Source organism: Chanodichthys erythropterus, chromosome 5, assembly GCF_024489055.1.
Source record: "Chanodichthys erythropterus isolate Z2021 chromosome 5, ASM2448905v1, whole genome shotgun sequence".
In the NCBI taxonomy this organism is placed as follows: domain Eukaryota; kingdom Metazoa; phylum Chordata; class Actinopteri; order Cypriniformes; family Xenocyprididae; genus Chanodichthys; species Chanodichthys erythropterus.
The window spans coordinates 32,529,592-32,547,684 of record NC_090225.1 but is presented as its reverse complement, the minus strand read 5'-3'; the positions used below and the strand labels follow the sequence as shown (position 1 = coordinate 32,547,684).

Genomic DNA, 18,093 nt, shown 5'->3' with positions numbered 1-18,093 from the left:
TGAAATGTTTCTTGAGCAGCAAATCATCATATCAGAATGATTTCTGAAGGATCATGTGACACTGAAGACTGGAGTAATGATGCTGAAAATGATCACAGGAATAAAATATTCACAGAGAAAACAGCTGATTTACACTGGAATCATATTTCACTGTTTTACTGTATTTTTGATCACATAAATGCAGAACAGAAAAGACTTCTTTCAAAAGCTTTTGACCGCTAGTGTAGCTGACGGGGAAATAAGAAGTTTGATCACATCATTCACTATAAGAATAGTTTCATAAAAAAGATGTTTTGTGCTTTTGTTTTGCTTTTGCTTTCAAAACTTTGCTGCTTTAAATCAAACATAAATCATGTCGAAATACACGAATGGAAAAGCATGTGTGTAATTACGCCACAGAAGATGAGCATGATCTCAGTGTGTGTGTTGAAGTCATGTGATCTGCACCTGCGGGTGTGTATCTGGGGTTGAGTACAGCCGGCAGACAGAAGCGCAGGGCGTGGTCGGCCTGAACGCTGAGCTCCATCACATAGACGATGGTGATGACGGCGTTCTGACCCGGAGACAAACACCCAACGCTCAGTTTGAACACATCCGAACTCTCATCGCTCTCTTCCAGCAGAAACGCCTGCTGACCCGAACTCACAGCGTCATCGTACTGATCCCGCGCCTGCAAGAGACGAACACATCCATTACCACAAACACCAGAACAACCAGTCGTTTCTGTCTGACCTCGACAGTCGGAGCAGAGCACTGTTATTATCGACACGGTTCTCAAACTTCTCAGGACAAGTTTAGTGTATGCCTGTGCCATATTTTGAGTAATATTGCTGTATTTCAGGTAAGTCCTGATGCTGCGGGAGCCTCACTAGACCTTTGACTGGCTCTTTGCAGATCTGATGGTGTAAATTCCAGGGGTCACCTGAGGCCTCCACAACTATATCAGACACAACAGCAGAGATGAACCGGTCGATGTATTACTGGTTTCACAGTCACAGAGAGAAGGTCATTCATATCAGAGGTACTTCACATACAGAAGCCTTAAAAAAACACATCAATAAAAAAGACATTTTATTTAAACGCTCAGAGACACTGTGAAAGTGGTCAAAAAGAGTATCATGGCAAAAGTGTATTTTTACAATCTCCACCGGAGTTAAATGGGTTACTGTAGAAAGATAAGAAAAACTTCTGTTGTGTAATGTGTGATGTGAACACAAATACGCTGATAACTACCAAAAATCGGTTTACTGAAATAACCCAATACACTGGTTTACATGCAAATGAATAACCCGGCAATGCAAGTCAACCGCGTTTACAACACTGTATAAAAAAACAGTTTATTCTACTGTGATGACGTCGAAATGTAAGCATCCATTTATTTTGAACTGTGATGTTAAAGCATTAAAAAACTCAAGATTATTTCAAAAAGTCATTGGGAAACTTTGACAGACTCATTCTCTGACTCTCTTGTCCTGTAGCTGCATGACATGAGAACACATTTCTTGGGTCAAGAACAAGTCAGAGTTTGCAATATATTTCTCCTCCCCAACCGTGAAACACTCGCTTGCTGGATGTGCTTAAATTTGCATAAATAAGGACGCTTGTGTCACATATCACATATGCACACTTCAACAAGCCGACAGAACACACACACCTGGAGCAGTTCACTGCGCCGCCCGGGGAGCGACTGGGGGTTAAGTGTCTAGCTTAAGGGCACCTCAGTCATTTCCTGCTTGAGAATCGAACCCGCAACCATCGCGTTATCAATATGACTCTAACCATTCGGCCACGACTGCTCACAACGAAATGTAAACATCTTAACACAGGTTAATGCCGGGCGAAATCGTGATACTCTGATAAAGGAAAACAGGCTAACTCTTGGGCTGAGCACATAGAACAGCATGCGAGTACCGAATTCAATTCTCTTTTGCCTCTTCTAGCGCTGGAATAGTTTAAAATATACTGAATGTGTGAACTAGCAAGATGAAACACATACGAATTATAAACTGTCACTCTATGGTGGTTAAACTTGCAGTTAATCCGCGTATCACATGCGTGCCGAACTATGGGGCCGGTCTGTATGGATCACAACGATCCGTTTAGCCACTATATTATAACCTGATATAGTACCCAGTGGGTCAGGTGCTGTCGAAAGAGCCAATAATAAAGGTATTCCTGTCAATCCATGTTACGCACCGCCGCTGTGTTGTGTGATCTGATCAAAGTTTCCTTAAGAACTGCACATAATGAAACACTGTTATCAGCTCTAGGAAGTTTATGTGTGCATTCTGCTGCCTGACGGGCCATTTCCCTTTCACTATGCTGCAGCGCCATCTAGCTGAGGGTTGAGGCTCTGAACTGCACATTTTTGTCTACTTTTGTTTTTACTTTCACACACTTCTGTGTCATTGGCCCAATGCCTGGATGCACAGAGAACATTTTTATTTCTTAAACTTTTTTATTTAAATCTCTCCAACAGTGTAGAATTACCCGTTACCCACAGAGCACCATCAAACTCATTCAGAATCAAATGAAAACATCCAAATAAATACCATACTTACGCGATTAGACATGTTGCTTGACAAACACTTTGTAAAGATCCATTTTGAGGGTTATATTAGCTGTGAACTTTGTTTATGCACTGTTCAAGGCAAGCGCGAGCTCCGTGGGCGGGGAGCACGAGAATTTAAAGGGGCCGCAGCCTAAATCGGTGCATAGTTAATGATGCCCCAAAATAAGCAGCTAAAAATCTATGGGGCATTTTTAGCTGAAACTTCACAGACACATTCAGGGGACACCTTAGACTTACATCTTTTAAAAAGACGTTCTACAGCACCTTTAAAATGACTTCACTCACACCTGGAGGGCAGCGCAGGGCAGGAATGGGTAACTCCGGTCCTGGAGCGCCTCCAGAGTTTAGCTCCAGCACGATTAAGGTTGGGAATGAGCAGTGTCGCAGACTAAAACACTCGACTCACACTCTGTTTGTCCTGCACCTCCGCCACGATCTCCTGCTCTCCGATCCTGGCACTGAAGTGGCACACGGCGGCGTCGGCGGGCAGCGGGAAGACGAACACGGCCTCCAGGGGGCGCTCCTCCTCATTGACGTACTGCAGACTGGAGCTGACGGACACCACGTGATCCTGGACCTGCAGCTGCACTGAGATGCTCTTCAGAGGAACTGAAACACACACATCAGAATATCTGCACCTGCTGCTGTCAGTATGAGCAGTTAAAGCTGTAATTATGAGGAGGAAGGGGAGAGTTTATACCTGGCTCATTTTTGTCAGTCACGAGACCACAGCAGTTCACCATCCTGACCCTCTGAGAACAAACCAGCTTTATAATATATTATAATATATTATATTTCATGAGTCTGTTTCGACAAAACCTCGATAATCTGCTGCAAGATACAGACTCGCTGTGTAATATCGTGAATACAGTACACGTTCAGAAGAAAATTAAGTCATAACAATTTTAAAGGTGCCTATAAGAGTTTTAAAATAATTCATAAGAAACTAAAAGAGATGAAGTCATGTCGACGATCTCCTCTGCCAAAGTGAAAGTAAACAGGAAACAGTCTTACTGCTGTTATGAATCCTCAGCGATCAGTCAGTGAATGATGAAGATGAAGATGAGTTTCTCACTGACCGCGTCAAGGTGTTTCAGGAAGAATCCGATGACTTGCTGAAAATGAAGCTGAATCAACTGCTGTTTTGAGGCAAAGCTGCGGGCGAGAGGCGTGAAGGCTCATGAATATTAAGTTGGTTACGTCATGTGCGTTCTACGACAGTGGGCGGAGCAACGTGCATATTCATGATATTCACTCCGCTGTGGGCGTGGCAAACGAAAGGAATAAAAGTTGTTGCTTTGTCATGTTTGATAGATTTCGATAAGGTAATGTAGCCGAATGGACACGTGCTCATTTACATGATCAACTGTTCTTAATCTTAACATTATAGGCGAAAATGATCGGCTTTGCACGTGCTTTTATTAGAAAGCTTTCATCAGGGTTTCATGTCATCGTTTTTGCTGTGTAGCCTAATGTTAGGAATACAAAAAAATGAATCAAGCACATATTTCTGTTTTTCCTCATTACTTTTGAAGTTGTAAACTGTCCCTGTAATTGTTTATTTTGCAGCATAGTGACTTTAAAAATTACTGAAATAAAATTCAAGATTTTTAGATGTTTTGTGTTCACTCTTGTCAGTTTTCAACCACTTGGGTCGTGCTGACACTTACTTTGAGCATTAGCAAATCATTATCTAAATGATTTACCTTTTTTTAATTAATTATTTTTTATTAGTTATGTTTTTTGTGGACTGCACTGACACTGATGAGATCTGACTAAGCTGGACGATGAAAATCTGTTTTCTGCAGATCACTGAACTGAGCTCAGTTAATCAACACTATTGTCTCTTTAGAGCTGCTTTACAGCAGAACTGATCTGTTTGCCTCATTTAATCATTATTCTCCTGATGATCATTGTAAAGCTGATTTTTCAAACAATCTATTATATAAAGCATTACAAAAATAAATGTCTTCACTTGACTTGGACTACTAAAAGTTTTTGTTTATTTAAATGTCACTTTTTTAGTTATTTATGTCATTATGCACATTCACTAATATTTAAAATGTGGTTGAAATGAGGACATGGGCTTGGCATGTTGGGACGTATCCTCACACAGAAGACTCTTGGGTCTGTTCATCAGCAGACTGTTCTTTGAATTTTCACCTTACTTTAAACATGTAATGTCTCTTTCAGATTGAGTGTTTCTGATCTCACTCTGAATGTGTCATCAGACTCAATATAAAATAATATTTTGTTTGTCAGGGATGCAGAGGCCCTTAATTTTAAGCTTTTGCTTTGTCTTGCATGTCCATCTTCAGAGAACACACACTCTGATAAAGCTTATAGTGTGAAATTCATTGGATAAACCAAAACAGTAATGCATAAAATTAAAATTTAAAAAAAAAAAAAAAAACGTTTAAGGTACTGGTACTTTTTTCTGGTCTCTGGTATTGTGAGCACTTCATGTGTCTTTTTGCCTCGTCATGATGACTCGCTTGTTGTTAGTTGCTATGGATAAATGCGTCTGCCAAATGAATAAATGCAAATGGTCTCTCTTGATTTGCATTCTAACACACAGGAAAACACCTGTAGACAAAGTCACTCAGCTGCTCAGAACAATGGATTCAACTTTTGTAGTTCTTGTATGTGTAAATACTTTGATAAATGTTTCTTACTTCTACAGAACTACATAGAATGAATCCTAAATTATAAAAAATGATTTAAAAAAAAAAAAAAAAACAATATTTACAAAATAAGTAATATTACTTAATTTAGATAATCTAATGCTCAAAGTGAGTGTCAGCATGAAAACTGACAAGAGTGAACACAAAACAACGTCAGAGAACATTTTAAAATCTTTATCAAAATTTTATTTCAGTAATTTTTTGTGAAAGTCACTATGCTGCAAAATAAACAAATTATAAGGACTTACAACTTCAAAAGATGCGACAAACAACGAGGAAAAAAAGAAATATGTGCTTGATTCGTTTTTTGTATCCCTAACCTTAGGCTAGACAGCAAAAACGATGAAAAACCCTGATGAAAGCTTTCAAATAAAAGCACGTTCAAAGCGATTATTTTCGCCTATAATGTTAAGATTAAGAACAGTTGATCATGTAAATCAGCACGTGTCCATTCGGCTACATTACCTTATCGAAATAATCTATCAAACATGATAAAATAACTTTCATTCCATTCGTTTGTTCGTATTTCAATAAAGCCACGCCCACTGCAGAGCGAATATTCATGAATATGCACGTCTGCTCCGTATGTATTTTTCACAGGAACTGAATATTACACAACAGCTCTGAAGCCCTAGCTTAACCTGATCAACCAGATTCACAAACAACATTGAGACATTGTGATTTTCACCTTGTTATATAAAATCATTTGGACAATTCAAAATTTGTTGAATGCTCCGCTCAATATATAAACATGTAATGGTTACAACAATTACTACGTTAGTTTTGGAACATTAGGGGTCAAGGGTCATGGTGGTGTTTATGGTACTGGACTCCTCACAGATGGTGGACCGTCTAAAGTAATACTGTGTAAAACATCAGATGTGAATCAGTATTTGGACTATAATTAACACAGATGTTTAATGTCTGTTAAAGGCAACTAGTTTTTATAGTTAACCTGGATGGACTGAATTTACAAATAACATGAAGACATTTCACTTGATAAAAATGATGTATTAAAGGGACATTTCATCATTCACTCACCGTCAAGTTGTTCCAAACCTGTATGAGTTTCTTTGCTCTGCTGAACACAAAGGAAAATATCTGAAAGAATGTCAGTGATCAAACAGTTGATGGACCATATTGACTTTTTTTTTCTTCTTTCAATTCTATTGAAGTCAATGGGGTCCATCAACTGTTTACCCTTCAAAATCTCTTCTTTTGTGTTCAGCAAAGCAAAGAAACTCATACAGGTAAACTATCCTTTAAATGCATCAAACTGTTGACAAATGACTGCTTTAATGTGATGAGGTCAAAGTGCAACGAAGGGACATGTGACAGATATTGGATGTATAAGGGATTTCACAAGTGTTATCATGAAGTGTGTTCTGAACACTTAAAATGTCTCAACATGGCAGTCGTATCCTGCAGATATGATTACACTGATCAAATGTTTTTCTCAACACTAATGTGTGTGCTTCTGTGAGGACAACAGCAGTTTAGATCTGATCATCGTCACGAGCAGCAGGAGAAAAGCCAGTCTTCAATATTTAACGCCTTTCATAGATGTCAAGTCCTTTTTGTGAGCAAAGAATCCCCTGATAAAGGCCCAGTCGCTGTAAGAATGAAGAATGAGTCGAAGGAACGCAGCGGGGAATGTTTGCTGTGGGTGTTTGAGGACACGCCCGACACGCCGAGAGAAAACAGGCAGATTCATTTATTCAGCTTACAATATTCACACTGAAAGATTCAGTATTCATCATGAAACATTTCACAACAATAAATTATTAAATAGCAAAATTAATCAAGAACCAGAAAATGTTCAGTTTATGCTCAAGTTCTGAAAATACATGTAATGACTTTAGACTTTACAGTCTGCCAGAGCTTTAAAATCCCTCAACCAAACACAAAAACTGAGCTTCTTCACTGTCAACATTACAAACACAAGGCAGACACATGTTGATCAGCAATAAACTGCAGGAATACTGAAGCCGGTTTCTGATATCATATTTCAGGTTTATGTTAGCATTACTCAAGCTTGATAAAACAGACAGACCGGCTCAGAGCAGCCAAGCGGGTTCAGCTGGTAACCGGTCTGAATGACCAGTGAAGACGTCACACTGGACTACCTGCAGCCATAACCAGCTTACCTAGCTTGTGCCAGTTACGAACCAGCATTGCTCACAACTTCAGCATGAGGGTGGAGAAATGATGACAGGAGTTTTATATTTGGGTGCACTATCTTAAAATGAAGTTGGTCTAAACTGGTTTAACTGTTTATCTTGCTGGAGAAAGACAGACCAAGAGAGAGAGAACAGAATACAGCTTCAAACAGCAGCTCATATGGAGCGAAGCGTCAGTTCCTCACCTGAGAACCACCGTGAAGTGGTTTTCCTGCAGCTCTCCGAGCCTTAATGGATGTTTCTCGTAGCTGAAGTTTCCCAGCTTCAGATTGTTGAGGCGAGACAATCTTTCAGCGCTGATCTTGTGAAGAAACATTCAGATTTTCAAAATGCAACAAAAGAGCAGAATACAGGAGTTTGAGGGATCTGGTGTTCACTTCACTCACTTCAGGACGGTGATCTCCCGCACTGTGACGGTCCTCTTGTGTTTGGTGTCCATGTAGGAGAACATGTTGGGCCTGACCCTAAACACAAAGACTGAACCCTGTGTGTGATGTTACGTAACGACAGCAGGAGGAACTCGGAGAGGATGTTGGTGGCCTCCATGGTGTCCTTCTCCTTATAGAGCACAAAATGACAAACTCCCACAGTTCTCCAGCCACGAATGCTTTCGAGGGGCTTCGGTGGGAGACAAAGGAAGAGACGAAAGACGCTATACGAAAAAGGACAAAATAATGAATCACAGAATGAAACAACATAACTGAGCCTTTTTAAATGCTTTATTTTATTTTTTTTGTAAAGAAAACATACATGATCAATACCAGCAGCATTATATTCAGAACATTTATATACAATAACTGGAGAAAGTAAATATCTGTCGAGTTATCAGAATAATTCAATATAATCAGTATAATTCTGTTGAGTTCAGTATAATTCAAACTTTTCCTGATGCAGACTTTGACGTCTTTATAACAGTGTTTGATCACCGTCCAGTCAGCTGATCTGATTCTGAGCTGGGAGAAAGTCTGATCCGAAAACAGCATTTCAATGTTTGTTTTAAAAGTCCACACTTTCAAAAAAACCAAAAAAAAAACCAAAAAAAACAAAAACAACGAATCTTATATAATGAAAACTACATCTCCACTGATATTCAGATGGAAATACATTACAAAAAAAAAAAAAGATTTATTCTATCTGAACATTTCTTAATTCAATAAGCGACATTAATTTCTGTATCATACAGTATCAAATGTCACAAACTCAAGAAAAACAAACAATCTTCAGATTGTGTAAATAACTATTATGAAAGATAAGGAAAAGACTGTAATAAATGAGTAAATTCTGTCCTTCACCACTCCGCCTCTCCCACTGCCTTCGAGAAAACATAGTCTTTCCCTCCGTAACACATCACTCCGTCTTTCAAGTAAAACTTCCATCGGTTCTTACTACGGTGAATCTGTAAAACACAAACAAATATCATTTAATACATTAAAATATTAATACCATTGTTGACACTACAGCAACTTTCAATTAAGTCTCATCAAACAGATCAATGGTCTTCTTTCCTTCCTCTTAAAAATGGTTTTGTCTGGAGATTTGTGCCAAAGGAGTGGAACTAAAATACAAATGAATGGAGATTTAGTACGGTTACATGTGCTGGAGCTTCTTCATCCCACTGTCTGACACGAGTGTCATTGCCAGAGCTTCATTCATATACATAATGAAAACCATACAGTGGCATTTATAAATATTGTCAACCGTGTCAGATTCAGGCACAATATGAGATCCACTCACTGTCAGAATCATACACTAGATTTTGGTTTGTTTTATGGCTTGACAATGAAAACATGTCAGTTTTGCCCGAGAACAGAGCACGTTTGTTTGTTTTAAGTGGCTGTTGGCAAAACCACTTGAAGGTCCATACCGCCACCTACTGCCTGACTTTTTATCACACAATTGCGACTTTATATCTCAGAATTCTGACTTTATAACTCGCAATTCTGAGATAAAGGGGTTTTTTTGTGTGTGTGTGTGGCTTTTTTTTTTTTTTTTTTTTTTTTTTAAGTGGCGGAAACGGGCTTCCATATTATCCAGTTTATTTTAAAGCAATGTTAATTTTCAAGTCCTTTCACCTCATTCAATAAAAACTCCCCCAAACAGTTTCTCAGTAGTTTTTTACCTTGTCATACTGGCAAACGATGACATTCTCAGTGTCGAAGATCTCTGGGATATCCTGATCACTCACGTCATCTCCGGAGTTCAGCGGATCCTGAGAGAAAGAGAAAGCATTCATTTCTTCTCTTTTAAACTGGACTAGACTTTATGTGTGAAAATCATCCTGCTCATGAACATGACCGGAGGACGTTATGAGACCTGAAATTCACCTAAAAATCAAGAAAAGCAAAAATGCAATATTATGATTCAAGACCACTTAAAGTTTTCTCCACACCCGACTAGTGATAGTGACAGCAGAAAAATCTTACAGAATATAAAGAGAATATAAAGGTACAGTGTCTGTCCACACAATGAGTGCTTTATTTCAGTAGTGGTCACAGAACAATCAGAAGTCATCTGAGCATGCTAGTGACATCATCAAGTTGATGTTTTGACTCATTAGATAATGGCGGCAGCAGATGTGTGTTTTACTCATAAAACATTAGGCTCAAGAGATAACCCGTTCAGATGTAAAGCGTCACCATTTACACAGCTGAAGATGTCGTTAGCTTTATCATTTGCACAACCCTTCCTTGAGAATAAACTCCAGCATCTGCGCTACAATAACCCATAAAGAAATGCCCCTTTACAGTAGATAATGATTTACAATGTACTCCGTTAGAGAGCTTTATGGCTAACGATCCTTTAAAAAAAACATATTGGCAACACTTTAATTCAATGATCCACTTTAGACAATCCACTGACTATAAGTATCTTTGTATCTACATGTGTCAACTTATTCTGCTAACCCAAACCTAACGGGATCTCTTATAATACTCTGATAGTTGACATGTAGTTAGTAGAGTGTCTAAAGTGGACCACAGAACTAAAGTGGAACTAACATCTAACCTGTTGAGGAAGACAAAAAGCTCTAATATCCCTTTAAATCTCTGAATTTTAGCCATCTCTAAAAAGCCAAGCCAGCGTTGATTCTGGTTTTGTTACAAACTCTGTCGCTTTGCCTTTTTGATTGTTGATTCTGCACTGTTCTGAGTTTCTTTATTTCTACAAATAAATTGATATCCCAGAGGTTTGTCGTTTTGCGTTGTCCATCTATGGTCTCACTCATGGTGACAACTAACCTGCTCTAATCCCACACCATTCACAAGCTACTTCTCTCCATTTACAGATAAGAGACGTAGAGGCTTACCATATGAATCAGAGTAACACAAAACACTTGGAGGAAGGATTGATGATGTATTGACTCATTTAAACCTGGTTCATTTTTAATAACCTTTAATAACAGGCTACTAGTCATAATCAGATTTCTTTGCACGCGTGTGAAAGTATCAGCGCTCGTCAGACTGTACGGTAATCCTCTGAAAACTCTGACGGCTCATTCTTAGGTTCAGTAACCGGTCTAGTAAGCGCCACCTACTGTTTCCTGCCTGTAAGTGTCCATCTCGTTCACTGTGATCCCTCAGGCTGGCACTAGGGGTGTGTGTTATCATGATATTACACCATTAATGATTAAAAAATCTCCACGATCTGCCTTGATGCTACAATCTCTCTTCACAGTCTATCGCAGCTCTGGAGACTATCAGAAATCCGTGCTGTTTGGCCATCTGTGTACTGTAAGTGCTCTCATTACCTCTTCCTCTTCCAACTCCTCCTCCCCATTGCCATTGATCATCCCCAGAAACTCATTCTCTCCAACGAGCCCCAGATCATCATCATCATCATCATCGTCGTCATCTTCCTCAGTGTCGGAGCTGCTGTCAGCGACTCCGTCCAGTTGTGCGATGTCCACCAGCTGGTTGAAGTTGATGTCCGTCTGGAGCTCCGTCTCAAGCTGATGAAACAGCATCAGTATCATATTCTGCATTTATCGACAATCTTTGAGCAGAAACAATAATACAGTTTCATTAAAACTACAAGGCTACATCATGACAGTTTTTCTTCAGGAGAACTAAAATTAAAATTGTTACTCATCTCAAACACATTTGCATACTTCCACCCTCCTCCTCGGCTCTCATATCTCATTAACATATTGAAACTGAAGCACATCTTCAGTTATTACCCATTTTACATTCACTTTTTTAATGGATTAGGCAAACAACTCACTTAACTGTCGCTTTTTTAATGATATTGAAATATATTTTATTTATGGCAGAATTTATATAATTCATATTCAATTGCTATAGTTTACTCTTAGCTTATAGCCCAAAGTATACTTTTAACACGTACTCGAGGGTTAGTGTACAGTGCACGTGAAAAGAAGTCGAAGAAAAACTGCATAAACAGAACAGACCGGAGCGCATGCTATCTACAGCGACGACGGAGGCCAACCTAGACGAGAGATTGTGTGAAGAGGTTAGAAAGTACCCTTATTTGTACAACTCTAGCATTAAAGAATACAGAGATGTTTACATGGGTTGTAACTCGTGGAGAGAGATTGTTCAATAGTCAAGTGAAGTATACTTAGCAAGGCTGTGCGTTCGACTGTGCGCGAGCATACTGTACATGTTAAAAAAAAGGTATACTTTGGGCTTATAGGTGAGGTGGAGAGAAGTTACAGCTTTTATTCGAGAAGAGGGCAGCATATATGTGTTATTATTTATGAGTATTACAGGACATCAGTTTCCTTAAAGCTACACTTTGGATTTTACACACTACCAAGAAAGCAGAACTAGACATAGCTAAATCAGTATGAAAACTCGTTTATGCACCGGTATCGTACTGTGTTGAAGGGCTACTTCACCCCTGACAAAATGGGCTTTTAATAAAACTTGGCTGCCTATACAGTAGACAGGTACATTTCTTTTATTTTTTTTCTTAAAATTAAAAATAAAAAAAAACTAAATCAGTGCTACCTGATTAGAGAAAACAGAAAAAGGCTGTGGTTTTCCCTTTTGCAAAATAGGTAATAAAACTTCAACACCCACAGTGCACTGGGCATGCTGCCGTTCAAGGCCACATCCACCAGTCTGCTATGATATTTGTAGAGTCAAATAGCACTAATAGGGCTGCCCTCAACTAAAGTTTTTCTAGTCGACTAGTAGTCATTCATTTAAGCCATTAGTCAACTAATCGCACATTTATAATAATTTAATTACTTATATACTGGGGGAATATAAAGCCTATCCTGCACTCAAGCACACACAAAGTTTGCTGCAAAGCAAGGGCAAAAGGAATGATTAAGAATTTGTAAAAAAGAAGGCATTTTAATTATTAATAAACTAGTGTTTTCTGAGACAGTGTCGGCTGCAGACTCGTGCCTATAGAAGGCATCTTTCATATGGATTTTGTAATCCGGTAGCATTTGTTTTTTTATTTGAAGTAGTTTGTGTAAAAGTAGACATTTCAAGCATTTTCTAGATATATTTCGCATGTCTGTGAGGCAAGTATACACTGAGTTTCGGTTCATTTTTGTGACACACTCCAGTTCACAAAGGCCGAGACAGCAGAAAGTGCATCCTGTTTGTTTTCATCATTTTACAAAAGCACAAAAGCAATATGTTTTTGTTATTGCGAGTTTACACAAATATAAGTACCCTTTACAGTTACAAATGTATTCGTTTTATCTGTATGACAAAAATGATTTTAAGTTGTTTCCACTGTTGTCAGGAAAAAAAAAATGCAAGTGATCGCACCGGCGCCTTCATGTCTTGCAGTAAGTGTGCTGTACTTCAGCTTCCGAACTCTGCACAAACTCTTGGATATGCTCCTAATAACACCACACATTTATCTAGGATAACATTAGAGTGAGCACCATTTAAAGTTGCTACTACTTATAGCCATATTTGAGGTCAATGGATGATAGGCCAACATTTGGATTTCCTGCCTGTAGGGCTGGGCGATATGGCAAAAAAAATTAAATTTTGAATTTTTCAGAACGATTGGCCGATTCACAATTTATTTATTTATTTATTTTTGACACTGTTTAACAAGTCACCTTAAACTACAATTTGATCTAAGTAACATTCGCTTTATTATCAATCTGGTTAAAAAAGGTTCCATTCCAAGTGCAGCACATGACGTGATAAACATGGTTTAACAATGTGTTAAATATCTTTGCAAAAATATGCCTGAAATATAAAGACAAATGTTGTACAAACTTATCTTAAACATCCTATATACTCAGAAATAATATAAGAAAATGCTAAATATTTCTTAAGCAAAAAGTAATATCAATAAATAACACATTAATAGGCTATTATTAACAGCAAATGCTTTGTAAAAACAGAAAACAGCAGCTTTCAGCCGGTCACCATCATGCAAACATGAATATCAAACAGGTTTACACATTCCATTGCACAATGTGTCCTATTGTTGTTATGTTTGGTGGACATGTTTAGGTGTTGCACTTGTGTCTCGCGTCTTTTGCAGCGTCTCACCCATGAAACGGCATTCTAAAAACACGGCGGTCAAGTAAAAAAAAACGTTTAATAACTTTGCCTTTTTTCTCATTCCACTGCCTGCGTCTCATTTTTATAACGCACTAACGGATTTCTGAATGAACAGCCGCTTAAGAACAGTGATGTGTTCTACCTTCATAGAGCGTCACATGACAGCGCTTAATGCGCCGGCGCCATCATGAGGTCGGATCATTCTCCTAATACGGTTATCATTGCTGTATTGTCAACATGTCTAATTGTAACGCTTGCTAACATTTTTATAAACGCCAAACAACCTGTAAAAGCAACACCAGGCCAACAGACACATCATCTGCAAAGACATTTGTCGACTTGCCGTGGTGTGGAAAACCCAGGTTTACAATTTGGAGACATGGTCCATGATAGTTGTGCCTACAGTCTATGACAAGACCAGAGGCTTGCATGAGAGTCGAACTGGGAAAATGTTGCAGAACTACTTTCCTAACGTAGCAGTCGAATGAAACCTTGCTGAAAAAGAGCTGGTTTAGTCACACACAATGCACCTACAGTATCATGGTTGTCGCTGCCCGATTATGTCGAGAGCTACAAACACCCTCAACCGGGCCTCACAGCGTGCACTGAAGATGCCAGATGTTGCAAGGATACTTGGACGAGTAAGGGGCCATTCACACAGAACGTGTTTTTCCATTCCAATGCACTACGCTTCCGTTGTTGATGCAATGGAAGTAAACACACAAGATGGACATGCAAAACCACTGAGCTTGCATCTTTTGCAGTGTGTCACACATGACATGGTGTTCTGAAAATGTGGCGCTCAAGTTAAAATCAATTCAACACGTGTCTCGAGACCTTGTGTTTTTTCCCCGTTCCACTGTCCGCGTTCTGTGTGAACGAGCCCTAATAAACTTGACTGGGTTTTACCACAGAAGTGCTGTAAGGACTCAATGCGTTGCACAAAACAAAAGTTGCTTGACTGAGTCAGATATATCCAGTGCTGAGGAGTTCATTCATCCTGGCCCTGAAGCCAGTGAAAGTGGCTACATGTGTTGTGTGGATGAGAGTCTCCCGAGACCCCCTTTCATAGCCACACTACATGCAAAGCTCTTTTTACAGTCCTCCTTAAGTTCACAGTGACTTTTACACAGAATGTTTAATTGAAGGGTTAACTCATTTCAGGCTGCCAAGAAATGGACCAGTTGTAGATGCAGGCAGCAAAAATCAACAAACTTATACAGAATAAAGTTCTTATAAAGAATAGAGAATGTTTTAAAAAGCTTTTTTCTTAAGTGCATGTAAAACATTTAATTTCAGCAACCTGTCAGATAACACTTAGCTTCCTATCGTTTTGGGGCTTTTCACTTGTCTACAATCTCTATTTGGAGGTAGAAAAGACTAGAACACAACACTGGTTTCATATTCATAGGTATTTGGCATGTTGCATTGAAGTTTACCTTAATGTCATGACTGGTTTTAGCCTGCAAATCTGGAAGAGCAGTTGATTCATCTACTCCGACTGGCTCTTTTAAGGCCGTTTCGATCACGTTCCTGGTATAATCCGAGCGCGGCCCCTGTGCTGGCGGAGTGAAGAACGATGAGGCGCTCATGTCGATGGGCTGTGGGCTGAACTCAATGCCATCGAGGGTGAACTCGCTCTGACTGTCAGAAGCTGATGGAGAGGGTTTGTCATCAGTTTGTTGACAGAGCTGATGGGGCAATGGCTGCGGAGGATTTGGCAGTGTCTCAGATGCCACACAACCAGATGGCGCTGGAGGACACGGAACAGACAGATGGGCCGGGATGCTGCGAGAGACAGCCGCGGGATGAGAGACCAGGTTTGAAGCAGGTCGGGTCAGGACATGCTGACCTCCTCGCGTGACCATTACAGGAACATTGACTTTGTAGAAATGTCCTAAATGTGAGAGAGGAACAGGGAAGAACAGCTAAACATTATTTATGCCATCATTTCAGCTCATTTACATCAACACATTAAGTGGTTGGAATGGGAGATTCAAAGTCTTCGAGAGAAGGCTTCTTCAACTCTTGTCTGTAGGATTAAAGCAACTGTTGCAGGGGTGCAAACTCAGTTTTCTGGAGGGCCACAGCCCTGCAAAATGTATCTTCAACCCTATTCAAATGGACCTAATGCAGCTAATCAAGTCCTTCATTTTAAAACTACAGGTATGTGTTTCGGAGCAGGTTTGACCTAAACTCTGCAGGACTTTTGCCCTCCAAGAACTGAGTTTTGCACTCCTGGTTTACAGCCTTTGCAAATCTTCATGCACAGAGGCAGAGCTAGGACATACTAAGCTGAGAAATATTTGCCTTTATTTATTTAATCAGTTTTCTTTGAATACAAAAAAATATCTTTTTTATTTTGGTGAATTTATCATAATTCTCCATGCATCACATTTTGCAAATTGCCAGTTTAGAGCAAATTAGGGCATAAGTGTGATTCACATGTTGTTGCACATCAGTCTCTCTGGCTTTAACCCACAACATCTGAATGATTTTATGTAGTATTTCGAGACCATAAAAACTGGGGGGGCCAGGCAGGCAGGGGCTGCTTGTGATTTCAGGGGTTCAAACTTTAATATTTATATAACCTACTTTTAACTTTTCATTATTACTAGGTCATCTATCATTTCAACTGTTTTTTATGTCCAAGTTCAGTTTCTCAACCCCGATCCTAGTGACCCCCAGCACTGCACAGTTTAGATGTCGCCCTCATTAAACACGCATGATTCAACTCATCAGCTTTTAGTAAATACTCCAAGACCTCAGATGGGTGCGTCAGATAAGAAAGACATCTATAATTGGGCTCCAGGACCAACGCTATATTGTAATGTGATTACACAACAAGGACTACAAGACTGTGAAGGTGACAAAGGACTTTTATGTTGAAGTGTATTTTCTGTTCCCTGTGTTTAGTTCCTGCTTCCTCTGCCTACCTGGTTAGTTTCCATGGTTGCCCTCATTTGTTACCATAGTTACTAATCACCTTCACCTGTCCCGGTTATTCCTTATGATCCCTGTGCATTTATACCAGTGTTCAGTTGTCTTGTTGGTCATTGTTCTTACATGTCTTCACACCTCTTTTGTGTTCCTTGTTCCCGTTTGGATTATGTTTCTCTCTCTAGTTTGGATTATCTTTGTTTGTGTGTTTTTAATAAACTGTTGCTACACCTGGATTTTAAGCAGGGAAGGCTTGTCTCTCCTCTTGCCTAACCATTCTCTGCTTAAGTCAAGTCAAGTCAAGTCAAATTTATTTATATAGCGCTTTTACAATTGGTAATTGTTTCAAAGCAGCTTTACATATTAGAAGCACAGAAAAAAAGGGAAGTGGTTAAAACTGTACAAACAAGCGTGGTGCTACATTAAGCCAATGTCGGCTGACTTCCAGGGGTGGAAAAAAACCCCTAGGAGAAAAACCCAGCGTGCTAACACTGGGAAAAAAGTCCTAGGAGGGAAAAACAGAACGACAACCTCTTAAAAAGAAATCAGTAGATTACGCATCTTCATCAGGGAGACCGGGCCATCAAGGAATACGTCAGACTTTATTGCGCTGGCACATTTGACTTCTATGAACGAGGTTTGCATCATAATTTTTTAGGGGGGAGGGGCTGCTAAATGAGGGGTCCCGGAGGTCCCTGTAATGTGCTTCCTGTAATGGCAGGTGCCATTTTGTGTATTTGGGCTGCACACACTTCTCCAGCTCCTCCCAGGGATGCCGACATCTGCTACAGCTCCTTCTGAGTTGGCTGCGACCACTATTTATCCTCTCTAGGCGGCGGTGACAGCTCCTGGACCCTCTGCTTGCTGCGTCATGGCCAAGAAGGCCACCTTTGAACCCTGTCTGCCATAACATGACCACGGAGGTTCCTGAACTCTGTCTCCACTGACACGATCATGGAAGCCACCTATGAACTTCATGAAGATTCTACACCGGTCAAAGAGGCATTCCCTGAACCCTCCGTGCTTCCTGTTACTCCATGGAGACGTTGCTAACATCTCTGTGCTCTCGGTTTTAGTCCTGCCTAATCCCCCATGCTGATCTCCAGTTCTACCAGGTCTGCTGTGGTGGTCACCAGTTTAATCTGCTCTGCTGAGGTAGTCTTCTGTCCTGTCTGCTTTGCATTGGTGTTCGCAAGCTCTGCCTGCTCCACAGT

At 39.8% G+C, this 18,093-nt stretch overlaps 2 protein-coding genes across 4 annotated transcripts in view; both read right to left on the bottom strand.

Moving 5' to 3' along the window:
* LOC137020842 (von Willebrand factor A domain-containing protein 5A-like) overlaps positions 1–7,910 on the bottom strand; it is an 18,984-nt gene extending 11,074 nt beyond the window's left edge. The window contains exons 1-6 of one of the 3 annotated variants that reach the window (XM_067386940.1): positions 7,823–7,910; positions 7,622–7,737; positions 3,587–3,727; positions 3,273–3,324; positions 2,979–3,181; positions 448–670 (exon numbers count right to left, since the gene is read on the bottom strand). In XM_067386940.1, the coding sequence (XP_067243041.1) occupies positions 448–670; positions 2,979–3,181; positions 3,273–3,315 (469 nt within the window). In that variant the 5' untranslated portion in view covers positions 3,316–3,324; positions 3,587–3,727; positions 7,622–7,737; positions 7,823–7,910. Of the gene's footprint in view, positions 1–447; positions 671–2,978; positions 3,182–3,272; positions 3,340–3,586; positions 3,842–7,621; positions 7,738–7,822 lie in introns of those variants that run through there. The other 2 variants (XM_067386941.1, XM_067386939.1) reach the window with 2 other exon arrangements.
* A 258-nt stretch (positions 7,911–8,168) lies between these two features.
* Positions 8,169–18,093, bottom strand: part of gtf2a1l (general transcription factor IIA, 1-like) — a 20,197-nt gene continuing 10,272 nt past the window's right edge. The window contains exons 6-9 of the mRNA XM_067386937.1: positions 15,379–15,836; positions 11,182–11,382; positions 9,556–9,645; positions 8,169–8,832 (exon numbers count right to left, since the gene is read on the bottom strand). Coding sequence (XP_067243038.1) covers positions 8,725–8,832; positions 9,556–9,645; positions 11,182–11,382; positions 15,379–15,836 — 857 coding nt within the window. The 3' untranslated portion in view covers positions 8,169–8,724. The remainder of the gene's footprint in view (positions 8,833–9,555; positions 9,646–11,181; positions 11,383–15,378; positions 15,837–18,093) is intronic.